The 17,668-nt window shown below is 49.9% G+C and overlaps 1 protein-coding gene across 2 annotated transcripts in view; it reads right to left on the bottom strand.

Moving 5' to 3' along the window:
* ARHGAP23 (Rho GTPase activating protein 23) overlaps window positions 1–17,668 on the bottom strand; it is a 69,999-nt gene that overhangs the window by 11,121 nt on the left and 41,210 nt on the right. For both annotated transcript variants that reach the window (XM_064496007.1, XM_064496008.1), the window contains exons 12-20: window positions 16,685–17,002; window positions 15,316–15,377; window positions 14,924–15,054; window positions 14,144–14,265; window positions 12,894–13,049; window positions 8,765–8,843; window positions 6,242–6,315; window positions 5,892–5,981; window positions 5,111–5,236 (exon numbers count right to left, since the gene is read on the bottom strand). In XM_064496007.1, coding sequence (XP_064352077.1) covers window positions 5,111–5,236; window positions 5,892–5,981; window positions 6,242–6,315; window positions 8,765–8,843; window positions 12,894–13,049; window positions 14,144–14,265; window positions 14,924–15,054; window positions 15,316–15,377; window positions 16,685–17,002 — 1,158 coding nt within the window. The remainder of the gene's footprint in view (window positions 1–5,110; window positions 5,237–5,891; window positions 5,982–6,241; window positions 6,316–8,764; window positions 8,844–12,893; window positions 13,050–14,143; window positions 14,266–14,923; window positions 15,055–15,315; window positions 15,378–16,684; window positions 17,003–17,668) is intronic.

The following is a 17,668-nucleotide window of genomic DNA, read 5'->3' as shown; positions in this document are numbered from 1 at the left end:
TCCATGAACACGTACAGAAATGAATCCGGGGTGGGGGGAAGGGTTAGTGGTAGAGCACGTGTTTACCGTGCACAAGGTCCTGGGTTCAATCCCCAGTACCTCCATTTAAAAATAAATAAATAAAAATAAACTTAATTACTCCCAAAAAAAATCTGAAAAAGAAAATGAATCCCAGACAGAACAACAAGCCCTAAGAAGTAAGGATGGAAAAGTCCACTGTTATCAAACTAAGCAGTGATACACACACACACACACACACACACACGTATAGAAACACAAAGTATATCCATGACAATCTGGAATTCAAATTCAGAGGAAATACCAGTGACAGGTGAAAGTACATTAAGGTACATGGCTTTTAGATGTGGCAGAAGGAAGATGAGGACACTGAGAAGGTTTAGAAATTGATTGTAAAAATTAAACATAAATACAAGCTTTTATAATTGTATAATTAAACATAAGTATGAGTTTGATCAGTTTTTCAAGTTTTACACCAAGAAAATAAAATCGATCCATCCAAAGCAAGGTAGGAAAGACCAAAAAAGGGAAATAAAATGAAAATGTGGTAAACAGTCTTAATGGTACAGAAATTACATAAAAGTAAATGAGCTAAGCTCACTAATTGAAAGTTTAAAAACGCAGAATATTACACATATTTAAGGCTATCCTTATACTTAAAATTAGCCTATAAAAGGTGGATTGAAAAGACACATGTGTCATTTTGGGAAGCAGGCAGAGTGGGGTCAGGGATGAAGGGGAAAACAAGGAGATTTGCAAGGTTGATTATGACCATGTGCCATGAACCTCAGTTATTATTCATCGTAATCAGGCATACGATTAACTCAAATAAGCAGCACCGAAGAGAAACAACGAGACAGAAGAGAAAAGGGTGAGAGAGGATAAGAAAGAAACTTAAGATATGGAGTTAGTCATCTCAAGTTCAAGTTCAAGCTCAAGTTCACCTCAGGTAAATTACCTGAGTCTATTTATTTATCTTTCAAATGGGCATAATATATGAGAATCTACCTCTAGAACTGTGATGAGGATTAAACTAAAATACTGTATGGCTGTTATCTAAAAGGCAAGAAATAACAAGTGTTGATGAAGATGCGGAGAAAGGGACCCCTTGTGCACTGTTGATAGGAAGCCACTGTGGAAAACAGTATGGAGGCTCCTCAAAAAATTAAAAATAGAACTTCCATATAACCCAGCAAATCCACTTTTGGGTATTTATCTCAAGGAAACAAAAAAAAAATAACTTGAAAATATATATGCGCTCCCATGTTCACTGTAGAAATATTTATAATCACCAAGACATAGAAGCAATCTAAGTGTCCATCAATAGATGAATGGATAAAGTGTGATATATATATGTAAATATATATACACACACACAGTAGAATATTAATCAAAAATAAAAAAGCAGGGAATTTTGCCATTAGCAACAACATGGATGGACCTTACGAGCATTATGCTAAGTGAAATGTCACACAAAGAAAGACAAATACATATGGTCTCACATGTGGAATTTAAAAAAACAAATAATCCAAGTTCATAGATACAGACAATAGACTAGTGGTTGCCAGAGATAAGGGGGTGGAGGGTAGTTGAAAAGGGTGAAGGGAGTCAAACTTCCAATTATAAAAGAAGTAAGTCATGGAGATGTAATGTACAGCATGGTGACTATAGCTAGTAATACTGTATTGTATATATAAAAGTTGCTAAGAGAGTATATTTTAAAAGTTCTCATCACAAGAAAAAATTTGCAATTATGTATGGTGATAGATGTTAACTAGACTTATTGTGCTGATCACTTCACAATCCATTCAAATATTGAATCATTATGTTGTACACCTGAAACTAATGTAATGTGTCAATTACATCCCAATTTTAAAAAACAAACAAAAAAAGAAATAACCGTATGTATGTAAAACATTTAGTACAACACATTAGTGTGCAATAACTGTTAGCTATTATTATTAAAAGGTGCAGTCCCTGGAAACAGGCTGACCAGAGGGAGCCCTAGGAAGCCAGCCTCTAAGGGTATCTAAAAGTGCTCTGGGAACCCAGAAGTCTACAGGAAACTTCCAGGTGGTCATGCTAACTCATGCCACCCTGCTTTTGCACATGCTGTTGCCTCTGCCTGGAATGCTATCTCTCTTCTCTGCCTGGCTAAAATCCTTGTGTCTTTCAAGAACCCCCTGATTACGATCCCAGCCCCACACCCAGGGCTGGGCACCTGCATTTGTATCTGGCGTGGAATAATGATGCTAACTCATAACAATTACTACCCACCAGGCACCATTTTTTTTAATGGCTTATATTTAAAAAAATTTTTTTAATTTTTGAGGTGGGGAGGTAATTAGGTTTATTTATTTATTTATGTTAACGGACGTCCTGGGGATTGAACCCAGGACCTTGTTCATGCTAAGCATGCGCTCTACCACTGAGCTATACCCTCCCCCACTGGCAGGCACAATTTTCAGTGCTTTACAGATAACTCATGTAACTCTCACAATGACATTGTGCAATAAGTATTATTATTATCTTCACTTTACAGGTGAGGAAACGGAGGCACAAAGAGGGTAAGTAACTTGTCCAAGGCCACACAGCATAGAAGGAGCAGAACCAGGGTTTAACCTCAGGCAGGTGGGCTCCAGAGGCAGTACCCTCAACCTCTACACCAGTGGTTCTCAACTGGCCCTATTTTGCCCCCCAAGGGGGCATCTGGCAATGTCTGGAGACATTTTCAATTGTCACAAGTGGAGGGATGCTCCTGGCATCTGGCCAAGAGATGCCACTAACTGAACACACTACCATATGTAGGACAGCTCCCCCAACAAAGAAGAACGATCTGGCCCCAAAGTTCACTAGTGCCTGGCTGAGAAATCCCAGTGTACACATAGTAGGAATCACCACATTTGTTGAGTGAATAAATGAACAAATGTTTTGACAAGGTCTTTGTTTGATTTCCAACTGACTCAGTAAACGGGGAAATGCTGGTTGGCGGCTTGCTGCTAGGGGCTGAACACCTGGGTTTACTCATCCCCACTCTGTCATGATCTCACTGTGTGACCCTCGGCAAGTCACCATTCGTCTTCAAGCCTCAGTTCCCACCCTCTGTACGATGCAAAGTCAAGTCTGATGTCTTAAGACCCCTTCCAGCTCTGCTGTCCAAGAGTTCCACAGAAGATAGGAGCCTCAGGTAGGGAAGCCAGGTGATGGTTGCAGCTGAAACTCCCAGCAGGAGGTCATGTCACCCATGAACTCCAACCAAGGGCTCAGAGCCAGAGCCAGAGCAGCCTCTGTCGCAAGTCCCATCCTGCCTGGGCTCCTGACTTCACCAACCCCTGGCTGTAGAGCCTCTGGGCTAGACAGATGCTGGCCAACTCAGGTGGGCGGGTTCACGGGGGCCTGCAGAGGGGGCAGCTCATTCCCTCAACACTCATTCAGGGCTGATTACATTCTAATGCCAAGGAGGCAGAGGACAGGATGCAGAGTCGCCAGCTCAGCTAGTTCCCAGGAGTGAATCCCTCAGTGGGAAAGCCCAGACTGGCATAACCTCAATAGCCATCATTGACTCATTCAACAAACACTGAGTGTTTGCTCGGTGCTGAGGATACACCTCTGAAGGAGACAGATGTGCTCCACCTCCCCCACCTAGCCCAGAGAAGGGGCTGTTGCTGGCTGGGGACACCCCCAGGGCCCTAGGGGAGGGTAAGTGGACACCCTTTGGGCCTCCCTTCTCCCTGAAGGCTACTGTTCCTGACACCCCAGCTGACCACAGGCCTCGAGCTTCCTGGGGTTTCCCTAAGAGCTGGGGGAGGTCTCCATCTCTTCCCCACTGCCCACCCCAAACATACACTCATGGGGGCTCCAGGGGCTCCCTGTTTGGGGAACTGAACTTTCCCAAGGAAGATAAGCTTCCCCAGACCAGGATCCCTGACACTGCCCAGCAGCCCTGGCCTCCCTGACAGCTCTGGAGTGAGCCTCCGGGACGGTGGTCCCAATGTTAGAATGAGAACAGGCCCTGACGTACCCACCTATGGCTCACAGCCCTGACCATGCGGTGAAGGAAGGAAACAAGCCAGCAAGGCCAGTCAGAGTGACCAAAGTCTACCCATGGCCTTGCCTGGCTAACTCTGACCAACCTCCCTCACTCTGGCTCTAGGATGGACCCCGGAGCTGGCCCTCCCAGTTGGTTGGGGAGTAAAGCTTTGGTCAGACAGACCTGGCTTAAAATCCTGGGGTTGCTACTTATTAGCTGTGTGACCTTGAGCAAATCATTTTGGCTCTCTGAGCCATTTCCTGATCTGTTTAATGGGAGTAACATGACCTGGTTTCCCTTCCCTAAAGTGTCTGTGAGGTGGGGAAGGTTAAGGTTTCCCTTCCATTGACCAGCTGCCAATCTGATTTCTCCTGGCAGGAGGGTTCTGGTTTCATTCTTTGTGGGCTGGACCACTGGCCACACCAAGACTTGGAAATGGAAAATCTATGATTCATAAAAACATCCCTGAGAGCCCCAGAAGGGGGAGGTGCTTCCCCGGCTTTGGCTCTGGAAAAAAAACAAAGCCTCCTGCGCCCTCTGCTGGCTGCTCTTGGTTCTCACCACATGATGGACAATAATACGAATCCTTAGAAATACATGAGAAGGAAAGTGACCAAGACACATTGAGCATGAGTGCAGGATCCTGACCCACCCACCTCTCCCTACCCCGGGCATCATCGTTTTCTCCCTGATGTCTCAGTGGGCCTGCAGGGCAGAGCTCTGCTCCCACCTCTGCCCGTTTCTGCCAGGACACTCTCCTGGGGGCTACTTTCTGAAGGTGCCCCTGTATTCGCCACTTCTGCTGTCCAACTCAGCAGCATCTGTCCCTGACCTTCCTCCTCCCTCTGACTCTCACGCATCTTGGAAGCTCAGGGCCCTCCTGATTCTCCTGCTGGGGATACAACATCCCAGAAAGACACAGATTCAGGATCCATTCCTAGCTTACTGCTTCTGAAGGGCATCCACCATCCCAGTAGCCTCATCCTTCCCTGAGCACATCACCCAGGCAAGCAGGAGCCAGGTACCCAGGGGCACATGGCCCAGGCCAGGGTGGCTGCTTACGTGCTGGATCAGCGTCTCCACAATCTTGTAGCGGTCAGGCATGTGGGTCACCATGTCTGCCATGTTGTCCTCGGATGTCCTCACTAGCGTTGGCCCGAAGACCAGGGCCAGGTTCCGGGGCTCCATCTGGGCAGGGGAGGGAGGTGAGTCAACATTGACACTCGGTGGGCTCTGGCCTCCACTCCTCAGGCCCCCCGGGCTTCCCTCACTCTGGGCCCCTCAGGCCCCCAGCCCCACCACATCCTGAGCTGTCCCTAGCTGAGGGGCCAGATGTTTCCTTGCAGGGCATAGAGGTGCCTGGTAAGTAGAGAACAGGCCAGATTTCAACCCCACTCACCCCCAGGACCGGCAGTCATGGGCAGTTCCCAATCTGCGCACCCATCCTGTGCTAACAGTGGGAGATCCTAGATGAGGACCCATTGGAAGTTCCAAGGGTGTTTTAGGACTGGGAGAAATTCTATAGCTCCCCTCCTTCCCTCCGCTGCAGTATTAGAAGATATAAGAGGTTTGCTTAGGAAAATGCAACACAAGGGGTCCAAGTTAGATCAGAGGATGGATTTCCATCAGACACAGGCTCTCTGCCTCTGGAAGACCCTCAGAAATTCAGGAGATGGCTCTCCAGAGAAAAGCACTGGTCAGGATGTAGGGAGGTGGTAGGGACAGAATGATCTTTAAGGAGGAGGGTATGGCCAGATTATCTGACCTGGAGGAGCTTAGAATATGCTGAGAAGACCCCAGTACGCTTCCCTTCCCCATACTTCACACCGGCGCTCCCACCCACCTTGTTTTTCTCTGAGTGGTCGGCAATAGTCTTCAGATGGCCCACAAGGAACTTCAGTGTTTCATAGTAGTGTCCTGGGAGATCCCGGATCTGGTGGGAGAAAGAAGGGGCATGGGACCAGACTGTGATGGCCTCCACCTCCCCATCACACCCCAAAGGGGCCCCACTGCCATATTTTGGAGTCTGGAATCCACCTTCTGACTGCCCCTTTTGTATAGATGGAGAAATTGAGGCCCTGGGTAGAGAAGGGCTTTCCAAGGTCACAGGGGGAACTGGTGGCACCTGACCAGGGCTCCTGGGGCAATGGTGCTCGCCTGGTCCAGTCTACCTAACAGTGTCTCTGCCCTTACCAGTTTCCGCAGTGTCTTCATCCGCTCCCTCGCGTCTTCAATGCGATTGGCCTCGATGAAGTCGTTGTATTTGTCTAGAACACAGTGAGGACTCTTTAGAGAGGCAGGCAGCTTCCTGGTTGAAGGCCCTGCTGGCTGAAGAGGCCCTGCCAGGAGGTCAGTGTTTTGCACGCATGCCGCTCTGGTTTTGTGGGGCTCCCTGGCCTTGTGTTCATGTGACCAAACCCACCATAGCTGTCCTCGGGTGTACATCTGACCTGGGGTAGCCCAGGTGTGTCCATTTGGGAAGAAATAAGACCTGAGCCACATGTTGATCCTGGAAAGGGGTCCCTGCCTCAGCCTCCAGGGCAAGGGCATCCCCAGGTCAGAAGTGAAGGTCACCTAGAAAGAAGGAGGGGCCGTTCAGCCTCCAGATACCCCTCCCCACCTGTGTCTGGATTCCCCCAATTCCTTTCAGGCGAAGTCATGGAGATTTTATTTTGGGTGGGGAGGTAATTAGGTTTACTTGTTTCTTTATTTATGGAGGTAATTAGGTTTGTTTGTTTATTTATTTTGTAAATGGAAGGACTGGGGATTGAACCCAGGACCTTGTGCATGCTAGGCATTGCACTTTACCACAGAGCTATACCCTCCCCCTATGGGGATTTTTTAAAAAATGGGACGTGTGACGAGCGAATGCTCAGGGATAGCCAAGAATATTTTTTAAAGGAAGAGTGACGAGGGAGGATTTGCCCGCTTAGATACTGCAGTGTACTAAAAAGATAGTACAGCTGAGGCAGCGTGGAAGTGACAGGAAAGCTGGTGAAGGACAAGGACAGAAAGGAGGGAAACAGGCCATGTGATTGTGACTATGTGATAAAGGCAGCACTTCCGATCACAGGGAAAGAGGGAGGCGTCGATAATGTCCCTGGGACAATTAGCTATCTTGTTGGGAAACTAAATCCATTTCTAGCTCACATAATACACAAATTTAATCACATTACAGAGCCAAAAACAAAAGTTGTTAAAACATCAAGCAAAAGAAGCAAATACTTTTTAAGGCATTCCTAAACATGAGCTCCAGAATCCCTTAAAGGCGAACAGCTTGACTACATGTAAAATGATTTTCAACTTCTACCCTGAAAAGTTAAACGGCAAATGGCAGACCAAGGGCAGATATTGGCAAAAACTAATAAAGGGTTAATATCCATAATATACAAAGAGTTTGTCTCCTACAAATCAATACGAGAAAAGACCAAGAACTCAACAGCCAGATGGGCACAAAGGCTGAACGGGCAGTTACAGGGGAAACAGTAAAGGCCAATAAACTAATGAAAAGACAGTTCATCTCCCTAGTAATGACAGAAATGAAAATGAAAAAATAACGAGATGCCATTTCCCCAATCCAATCAGCAAAATTTAAAATATTAATAACATCCAGTGCAGATGGGGATGCGGGGAAGCAAAGTCTCTTACACTGCTCATGGCAGCGTGAACTAGGGCCACTTCCCCAGGGTATAATTTGACTTTAGATTTCAAAACTATTTTCCAGCAATTCCACGTCTGGGAATCTACCTTGAGGACCCTGGTCCAGGTGTGTAGGGACATACTCAAGAAGAGTCTTTGTAACATATTGCAAAAGAGCAAAAATTTGAAGACAACCTAAATATCCATCAGTACGGGAGTGATTAGACAAATGATAGTCTATTCAGACTAGGAAATACTATGCAGTTGATTTAAAAGAAGAATGAGGTAGAGCTCATTGTACTGACATGAATGAATGTCAAAATTACAAGCCTCCTTCGGTTAAGAACAACTCGGCTGGCGGTGTGCTGGAGAGGGCTCACACGGGCTCCTGACAACCGGTTGTGATCGTCTCTTCCCAACTCGTGTTGGTGACAGCAAACCAGGGGCTTGAAATAAGTCTGTGGTGGGAGCATTTATACCAGGGAAACTGGAAAATGCTACACATCACAGCCTTTTTTCCCTTGAGAGCCAGATGTGAACCATTTACCAGCACACCACTGAACTCACCCAGCTTCAAGTCCTATGAATACGTGTGTGTCTGTCATGTGTGTAAGAAAGAGGGTCTGGAAGGAAACAACACACTGTTAATAAGCAGCTCGGCAAACGGTCAAGATCTGGGCTCAGGAGCCAGATGCCTGGGGCCGAACCCTGGCTCTGACACAATCTCTGTGGCCTTGGACAAGTTATTTAATCTCTCTGTGCCTCAGTGTCCTCGTCTGTAGAGGGGAGATAACAGTACCCACCTCATGGAGTTGTAGGGAGTAGTGCTTGGCACTTAGTAAATGCTCAGAAAGCGTTAGGATAACCTCTGGGGACGGGGGATGGAAGAATGACAGGGACCTTTGTTTATGTATATCTATCTGGACCACCTAAGTTTTTTACAAGCACACATTTCTTTCATATTAAAACAAAAACTCAAAAAGAAAAACCAACACACCCAATTTAAAAAGTGGGCAGGATGCCACATGCACAGGTATTCCCTCCTCCTCCCATCCTCCACTTACACTCCCTACTCACCATCGGTGAAAAGAGGCTCAGGTAGCTTTCGGAAGAAGGACTTGAGCAGGCTGCTGATCACATTGAGGTCCTGCCAGCGCTGGGGAGGGGCAAAGACGTCAGGCCACAGGAAGGCCCTGCCCATGTGCCAAACCTACCATGCCCCAGGTTCAGAGCCAGCCAGGCCCCGCCCAGGTGCCCACGCTGCCATGCTGGTCCACACATAGAGACCAATCCAGTGCAGCCTGGCCCTCCCTGGGACCCGCTCATCCCAAGCTCTGCCCTGATCAGGGATCTCTGGACTCAGAACACACATCAGGGGACAGTAGAAGAGTCCCCAGCTAGATCCTAGCTCCTCAACCACCTGGCCCCAGCCCCTCCTTGCTCCAGCCAGCCCAGTGAGCTCCAACATTTGCCCATCTGCAGAAAGGAGCAGGTACCTCCCCTGGTGCAGGCACTGTGGGGGACAGAAGTGGGCAAAACCCACCCGACACAAGCCTGCCCACTGGCCTTCCACTGGGCCTCCCCTTTAGGGGAGTCATCTTCCAACCCCTCTCCTGATCCATGAACAGAATGAGCCCATGCCTGGTGCCTCTCTGTGTCAGGCCCTTTGCACTTGCCAGTTTCCTCCACTAAAATTCGCCTCCTCCTGACCGTCACATGACTAGCTCCTCACCCCATCTAAACATCTTCAGAGAGGCCTTCCCTGATGGTCCCAGTGAACGCAGCCACCATCACCATAGCCTGTCATTTGTATCATAGCCTTGAATCAATTTATCATTACTGTAGGCATCATTTTCCCTATTCCTACTTATTTCCTTGAAGGAATTGTAAGCCAGCCACATGAGAGGCAGGGATCCTGTCTTACTTCCCACTGTGATCCTATGACCTAGCCAGCCGTATTATTAGCCTGGCACTTAAATGGTCTAAATCAGTAGTTCTCAACCAGGGCGACTCTGCCCCTCAGGGACGTCTGGCTATGTCTGGAACCATATTGATTTTCCCAACTTGGGGGTGCCACTGGCCTCTAGTGGGTAGAGTCCAGGAATGTTGCTAAACTTCCTCCAGTGCACAGGACAACCTTCTGCAACAAAGAATTATTCTGCCCAAGGTGTCAAGGTTGAGAAACCCTCGTCTAAATAAACAGTTGTTGAAGACAAGGATGAATAAGGAACGGCTGGGTCATTGTCCCTTCTGTCCACCAGAGGGCGCTATCATCCTGCACAGAGTCAAGGATAACTCCCTTGATAGAAACTGCTCAGAATAACTCATGTCCAAAAAGCAACATGATACCCTCAACAAAGACACACAACTCAACAGTAAATACACTCATTGCAATGGGTCCACAGCTTAATGCTCAGGCTCAGCAGGAGTTAAATTCACCCAGCAAGCAATGCTTAATTTCCAGGACTCCCCATGACAAATAACACAACTGATGTCTAAGACAAAATCACACACCCAACACACACGACATGCCCCACCCTGGTCGGTCTTCTCCCTGGCTGAGGCCCAGCTAATGTGCACACCCACCCCCACCCCAGCGCAGCTCCTGCCCACCTCCCTCCATTCCCTCCTGGCCCCGATGGGTGGGCTCTTCTCTCTCAAATGCCAAACCCAAGGCCTTGCCCTGGCCTTGACCCCTGCTACCTACAAGCATCTGCCCCTCATCCCCAGTCTACTCTCAGTCTAGTGCCTGATTAAGCCATCACCCTGACATGGGTGATTTACCATCACCCCAAATCCAATGGGGCCACTACCTGATGCCTTCTCCCTCTCCTGCCCTACCCGCCAGCTTCTGCCTTGGACAGATACCACTAGCCCCCACCTCAAACGTTCGGCTCTTCCCGGCTCCTCCTTCCTCCCTCTCCTGCAGCCAACTCCTCCCATCCTCCTTATCCTGCTGGGACCACTGAGTCCTCCTGACCCCTCCCATACCCAACATATCAGAAATTTCTTCCCTAGACACACTGCTCTGGGCCTCCCTCGTTCATATCCATTAGGCATAAACTAAAGCATTATTTTCTCAAACTCCCCACTCATGTAGCTGAAGAACCATCAAAGACTCCCTACTGTCCACTGGCTCAAGGTCCAAGGCTTTAGTAAAGCCATCAAAAGCCCTCTGTCCCCTGCCCTGGGCCTCACCACCACCACCCCCTCAACTGCCAAGCCCAAAAGGTGGGTCCATTCTCTATCCTGACACTCAGACACTTCTCTGGGATTCTGGAAAATACCATCACCTCCTGCCTGGGCTGCCTTCTTGTTCACCTGACCCTTCTTATTCATCCTTCAAAGATTCAAACACCCAAGCCCACCGCCTGCTCCAGCCCCCAGCATCCTCTCCCTCAGCACACAATCTGAGCCTTGATGAGAACCAGCCTTTTCTCGTGTCCACTGTTTCACACACACTTGTCTTGTCTCCCTATTTCCTTCCTGAGGGCAGGAAGACTGTCTTACAGAATCACACACAGCTTCAGAGTATGTGACTTATGGGACTTTACTGCCCAGATTTGTAGTTCTCCAAAACCTCTTTTCCAGCAGAGCCCCTTTTGTCAAGTAAAATCATACATGAAACCCAACAGACATGAAAAAACAGAGCAAAGCAGGTTATTCCAGTTCAAGCAAGGATTAGGAGGGGGCCTGACCTGCCCCTGGCCTCCCAGAGCACCCCTGGGGAACCTTAGGATTCTGGGGAACACAGTTTGAGAACCACTGGCCCTGCTGTAAACTTTTTTTTAACTGAAATATTTATTTGGATATTTTCCCCAGCTTTTTTTTAGCTATAATTTGATATATAACCTGTTGCAAAACCCTTTTACCATCTTTTTTTTTTTTTTTTTTTTTTTGGCTTAAAGAACAAATTTGTTTTCTCACAACTCTGGAGGCCGGGAAATCTTAGATCCAGGTGCTGGCCCATTCAGTTTTGGGGGAGGGCTCTCTTCCCAGTTTGCAGGTAGTTATCTTCTGACTGTGTCCTCTTGAGGTACAGAGAGGGAGGGAGCTCTCTGGTGTCTCAAAGGTCACTAATCCTGTCATATCAGGGCCCTGACCCTCGGACTTCATTACTTCCTTAAGGACCTTATCTCCAAAAATAGTCATCTTGGGAGTTAGGGCTTCAATATATGAATTTGAGGAGGACACAATTCAGTTCACAACACAAGAGAAAGGGGAGATGACTGATGGAGCAGAATTCTAGAGGAAATACCAAAAAAAGGATTGGGAACATTGGTTAGAGACATTAACACTTATCTCTACAGCAGAAAAGGGTGTGTTGTAATGAAAGCACAGAAACATTTTTAGACAGGACAGACATTCTGGGAGTTTGCATCAGATGGCCTCGATCTTCTTGGGAACGCTGCATTCTCTACGTCTTGGGTCTGCTGTTATCCACCTTTCAGTTATTTGATGGTTATTTTATATCTTCTGTCCAGGGTTTTTAGTTGTAATCAGTAGGAAAGATTGGAGGGAGTGTGCCTGCGCTTAAATGGAACCAGAGCTCCTCTATGTGATTTATTTTCCTGCTTTAAACATTTCCTTTTTGCAGCCACCCACGTTGCTGGCCGCTCCAGCAGACACCGTACACTCTCCTTCTAATCAGGGGTCTGCAAATCGTGACCCGCAGGTCAAATCCAGCCAATGAGCTGTTTTTGTGTGACCCTTGAGCTAAGAATGGTCTTTACATTTTTTAAAGGGTTGTGAAGAAAAGAAGGGAGAGGACAAGGAGGAGGAGGGTTTGCAACAAACACGCAGTAACCAAAGCATAGAATACTTGCTACCTGGCCCTTTACGGAGAAGGCGTGGTGACTGCTGGCAAACCTTTGGGACCCAAGCCTTTATTACCCAGGCCATTCGCTCTGCCTTGAGTGCCCTTTCCTGGCTTCCACTGGCTTTTAGTGAACCCTACTCATCCGCAAGGCCCAAAACACTACTGCCCGCCAGCCTCTGCCTCTTGGCTCTCAGGCCATGACTGTATCCATCTGTTAGGCAGCTGGGGGATGCCCATTCCCAGGGCTGGCCTGCAAAGGCAGGTCCCATCTTGTCCATCCTGGTGCCCTGGCCCAGTGCCGGGCACATCACAGGGTACAATGCATACAATAGACACACACAACACACTGGCCCCCCTTCCACAGACCGAACCCCTAGCTGCACTCACCTCATCCTGCAGGTTGATGTCCCCAGGGCCACGGTTGAGCTGCTCCTGCAGGCTGGACACGACTGCATTGTTGCCTGGCACTCGATAAATGCCTGTGGACTCCAGCCCCCGAGCCTCCACAATGCGACAGCATGCAGCCACGATCAGGGGCACGCGCTGGGGACACAGGCAGGGCAGGGGTGTTATGGTAGGAGCAGCATTCTCTGGGAGAAACTATTTGCAAATGATATGACCAAAAAGGGAGTCATACCCAGCATATATAACAGCTCATACAAGTCAACATCAAAAATGCAAACAACCCCATTGAAAAATCGGCAGAAGAACTGAATAGACATTTTTCCCAACAGGAGATGCAGATGGCCAAGAGGCAGATGAAAAGATGCTCAGCATCGCTAATCATCAGGGAAATGCACATCAAAACCATAATGAGAGATCACTTCACACCTGTCAGGATGGCTATCATCAAACAGACCACAAATAACTAACGTTGGCGAGGATGTAGAGCAAAGGGAACCCTCGTACACTGTTGGTGGGAATGTAAATTGGTGCAGCCACTGTGGAAAACAGAATGAAGGTTTCTCAAAAAACTAAAAATAGATCCAGCAATTCTGCTTGTGGGTATATATCCCAAAAAAACATAAACTCTAATTCGAAAAGATACATGTACCCCAATGTTTATAACAGAATTATTTACAATTGCCAAGATATGGAAGCAACCTAAGTGTCCATCAACAGAGGAATGGGTAAAATTGTACATATATATACATATAAGCTACAAGGACATATGGTACAACATGGGGAATATGCAGAATATTTTATAATAATTATAAATGGAGTACAACTTTTAAAAATTATAAATCGTATTATATACTGTAATTTATATAATACTATACAGCAACTATACTTCAATAAAAGAAAAAAAAAAAGAACAACATTCTCCAGCAGTGGGTTGGAGGATGGAGGCAGTGCAAGGCCAGAACCACATCAGGGGAGGGTCTAAAGGCTCTAGATGCCTCCCGTCTGGTGGCCAGAAATAACACCAAAGCCTCGCCGGGTCTGAGCCGGAGTACAGGCTGGGGGTCAGGATTCTGGGCTCTGTCTTGGCTCTACTGCTCCCTCCCTGGGCTGTTTCCCCAGCTATGTCCATAAGATGAGGTGGAGAGCTAGCTCCAAAGTCCCTTGCAGCTCTGACCCTCTATGCCTCAGTCTCCCCACTTCCCTGCTGGCTCTGGAGTATGGCGGGAACCCACCTGGTTCTCTGTGGCTGGCTGGCACTCCTCCAGCCGGACCCCAAACGCCCGGGGGGCCGCCTTCTTGTTCTTCTTGATGATGTTGATGCCCCAGGGGGTTTTGGGGGTGGTGGTACTGTCATCTGGAGTTGGGGGAGGCAGAGAGAGCCAGGGTGAGCTGGAGGCCCGGGGAGGGACAGTAACCACACTTGGTCACACACACTTACACACCACATTCACACATTGGATATGTGGGGACTCCAGAGAAGCAACTGGGATGCTGAGGGAGGATGGGAAATTATATCCCAAGAGAGAAGGCCCAAGGGATGAGGGTGTTTACCTGGAGGAGAGAGGCCTCAGAGTAATGTAAAGGCTTCCGTATGGCCTCAAGGGCTAAAATAACAAGGTGGGCGCCAAAGATTCTGGTATAACCAAAGGAAGAACTTTCTAATAGCCAAAAGTGTGTGAAAATGGAAAAGGCTGCCTGCAGAGAGGATAAACCTCCTGCTTCTGAAGGGACACAAGCAGGGACTGGAGGATCACCCAGCTGGGATGTCATAGAGAGAAATTAGGGTCCAGGTCCCTTCAGCCCTGAGACCCTGAGATCCCCCAGACCCTCAAAAGCATGCACACATGAGCAGACACACAAGGATAACCCTGGCACACACCCACAGGCACACTCACTGCTCAACACACACACACACACAGAGGCCCTCTGCTCCCACACAGACCCACAGGGCTGACCACCCACCCTCCCACACGCATGCGCACACCCCACCCCTTTCGCAGCCACCTTCCTACCCTTGCTTCCTACAGGCTGGTCCTGAGGCCTGAGGCCACGTGCCGTACTCTGTTTGAGGAACTCAGACTTGAGGCCCCCCAGGCCACGAGAGCCTTTTGGGGAGGAATCAGCTTTGGGCCCAGAACTATGGCTGTGTAGGAAAAGAGGAGAGGAGAGGTCTTCATCCGGGGTGAACTGGCATGCCACCTGTCCTGGCCTCCCACCAGTTCGGACCTCCCCTCCACCTCTGGGGGCCATCTCTCCATGCCCTTCTGAGGACTGGAGGCCTCAATGCCCCTGCTGCCCTCCCTGCTCCCAGCAGAGGGCAATTCGGGGGCTGCCCTCAGGCCTGGAAGTGGGCCAGTGTCCCTCACCCCACGGCCAGGACTGCTCCATGAGGGCTGGGCCTCACCTCACTTTGCGGTAATCATTAAGCTTCTTGCTGATCAGAGCTTGGTTGGCACAGCCGGGGTCCTGGAGGAGAGGGAAGAGAAAGCAGACCCCATCAGTACCCACGGCCAGCCCACACAGGGCTTATCTCTAGCCCCTGACTCAGCCTTGCCTCCCCTCTCCTCCATCTGCCAGCTGGAGGGTACAGACCCTGGAGCGAGAAAGACCAGGGCTGGACTCCCGAGCACCCCCTCACCAGCTGGGTGACTTGGGTAATCCACTTAGCCTCTTTGAGCCTCAGTCTCCTCAGCAGTAACGTAGGGAGATAATATGGTAACCTCAGGGTTGGGGTGCAGAATTATGCACGTAGCACTCATCAGAGACCTGACAAGGCACAGGAGAGGTGCCCCATGAAAGGCAGCTACTGCAATAACAAAGGTGACTGGGGACCCCCTGACTGTGCCCTGTTGGGGGCAATCCAGCCAGTCCCATCAGAAAAGGGCCCAAATTCCAGGTATTATCCTCCCTGTAGTGAGAAAAAACAATGTCTTGGGGAGAGCAGAGCCTGGTTCGGCAAGATGGTGTCCCCAGAGGCTGTGCCCTAGCACCCCTCTCCCCGTGGCCAGAGCAGGTGCACATCTGGACCTAGCACCCCTCTCCCCGTGGCCAGAGCAGGTGCACATCTGGACCAGCCCCCATACCCAGGACCCTCGCATAACTGTGCAGGTGTGCTGAGTGCCTTGGCGCAGGCACCTGGCAGAGGGGGTGAGTGGAGGTAGAAATCCCAGCCCAGGCCCTCAGTGTGCAGCTGAATCTTCCCAGGAGGGGGCGCCATTTAAAAATTCTCCTGAAGTCCCTGCCAAAGACCTTGGCTCAGCCGTCGCTGCCTGCTGCCAAAGACCAATCCTTTTGGCCCCTTCCCAAGGTCAATGTGTTTGTGCCCCTGCAAACAGGCCAGCCCGGTCAGAAGGGCCAGCCACAGTTCTGGCCCAGGGGCACCTCGCTCTGTAATACATTCCATAAGAGACCCCCGCCTCCCAAACCTCCAGCAAGAGGCTGAGGCTGGCCTAGAGCTGACCTCTCTGTGCCAGAGCCTGCCCAAGGCAGTCATAACAACCACAATAATAATTACTATCATTCCTACAGCTGTTACTGTTACTGCCAGGCATGGGACACTAAGGACGCCAGGCCCTCTGTGAGCCATTGTCCCTGCATCTTCTTTTCGCACCAAACCCTACGTGGGCACAGCTGCAAGGTGTACACTTGTCAGCCCACTTTATGCAATCGGGGACTGAGGCTCAGAGCGGTGAAGGGAGGAGCCCGGCAGGTGAGAGGCGCCCGGGGCCTGCCCCGCCCTCCCTGGCCCGGCTGGGCCTGGGCCGGGCCCTCACCTCGCCCTCGGCCCTGCTGTTCTCTCGGATCGCTCTGATCCAGCCCAGCATGTCATCCCGGTCCTCAGCCTGAAAGAGATATTCACAGAAGTCAGCGGTGGTCAGCCGGAACACGTGCCTCCTCTTGGTCTCGCTGTAGGAGATGTCCACCAGGCAGGAGCCGATGCAGACGGGCGCCGCCTCGTCCTCACCTGCGACGGCCGCCGCCGCCCCCGCCGCCGCCGGCCCGGGCTCCCGCCGCTCCTTGCTCAGCGAGAGGGAGCGCGCCCGCAGCGCGGCGTACACCCGCTTCCACTGGCGCAGGCCGCCGCCCGCTTTCTGCAGGGAGACACGGGGAGGGGGAGAGAGGGGAGAGGGAGGGGGTGAGAGGCCAGGCCTGCCCTCCCCGCCCCACAAGGGGGCCCTCGAAGCTGCAGACAGTGGACAGCAGTGGGGACTCCACCCTGCCGCTGACCAGGAGCCCCTGCTCCGCACCCTCTGGCACGTGGGGCAGCCTCCTCCCCACAGTCCCCCAACTCTCCCAGCCTAACCGGCCTGGACACCCCTCCCCATCGTTCTCAGTGCCCCGAGAGGGTCCCCAGCCTTCTCTTTATTTTGTTTTTTTGTTTGTTTGTTTTTGTTTGGGGGAAGGTAATTAAGTTTATTTATTTATTTATTTTAATGGAGGGACTGGGAACTGAACTCAGGACCCCGTGCATGCTATGTGCTCTACCACTGAGCTATACCTGCCCCTCTTCCCAGGCTTCTCTTTAAATACTAGCATCATCACTCCTCTGGCCTTGGTAATGCCCTAGAGAATCAGTCCGGAGATGGGCACTGGGAGGCCAGTTGGGCTGCCCTCCAAGCACCACCCACCTTACAGAAATAAAATCCTCCTAAGCCATTCCTGGTCCACAGTACTGTTCCCCTTCATGGCAAAACTGGTCAAAAGCTGCCTCTCACTCAAGACTCTCCTCAGTATCCCCTTCCCCGGAAGTGGCTCAC

This window comes from Camelus dromedarius, chromosome 16, assembly GCF_036321535.1.
Source record: "Camelus dromedarius isolate mCamDro1 chromosome 16, mCamDro1.pat, whole genome shotgun sequence".
Classification (NCBI taxonomy): Eukaryota; Metazoa; Chordata; class Mammalia; order Artiodactyla; family Camelidae; genus Camelus; species Camelus dromedarius.
The sequence above is the reverse complement of the archived record's forward strand: the minus strand, read 5'-3'. Positions and strand labels throughout refer to the sequence as shown.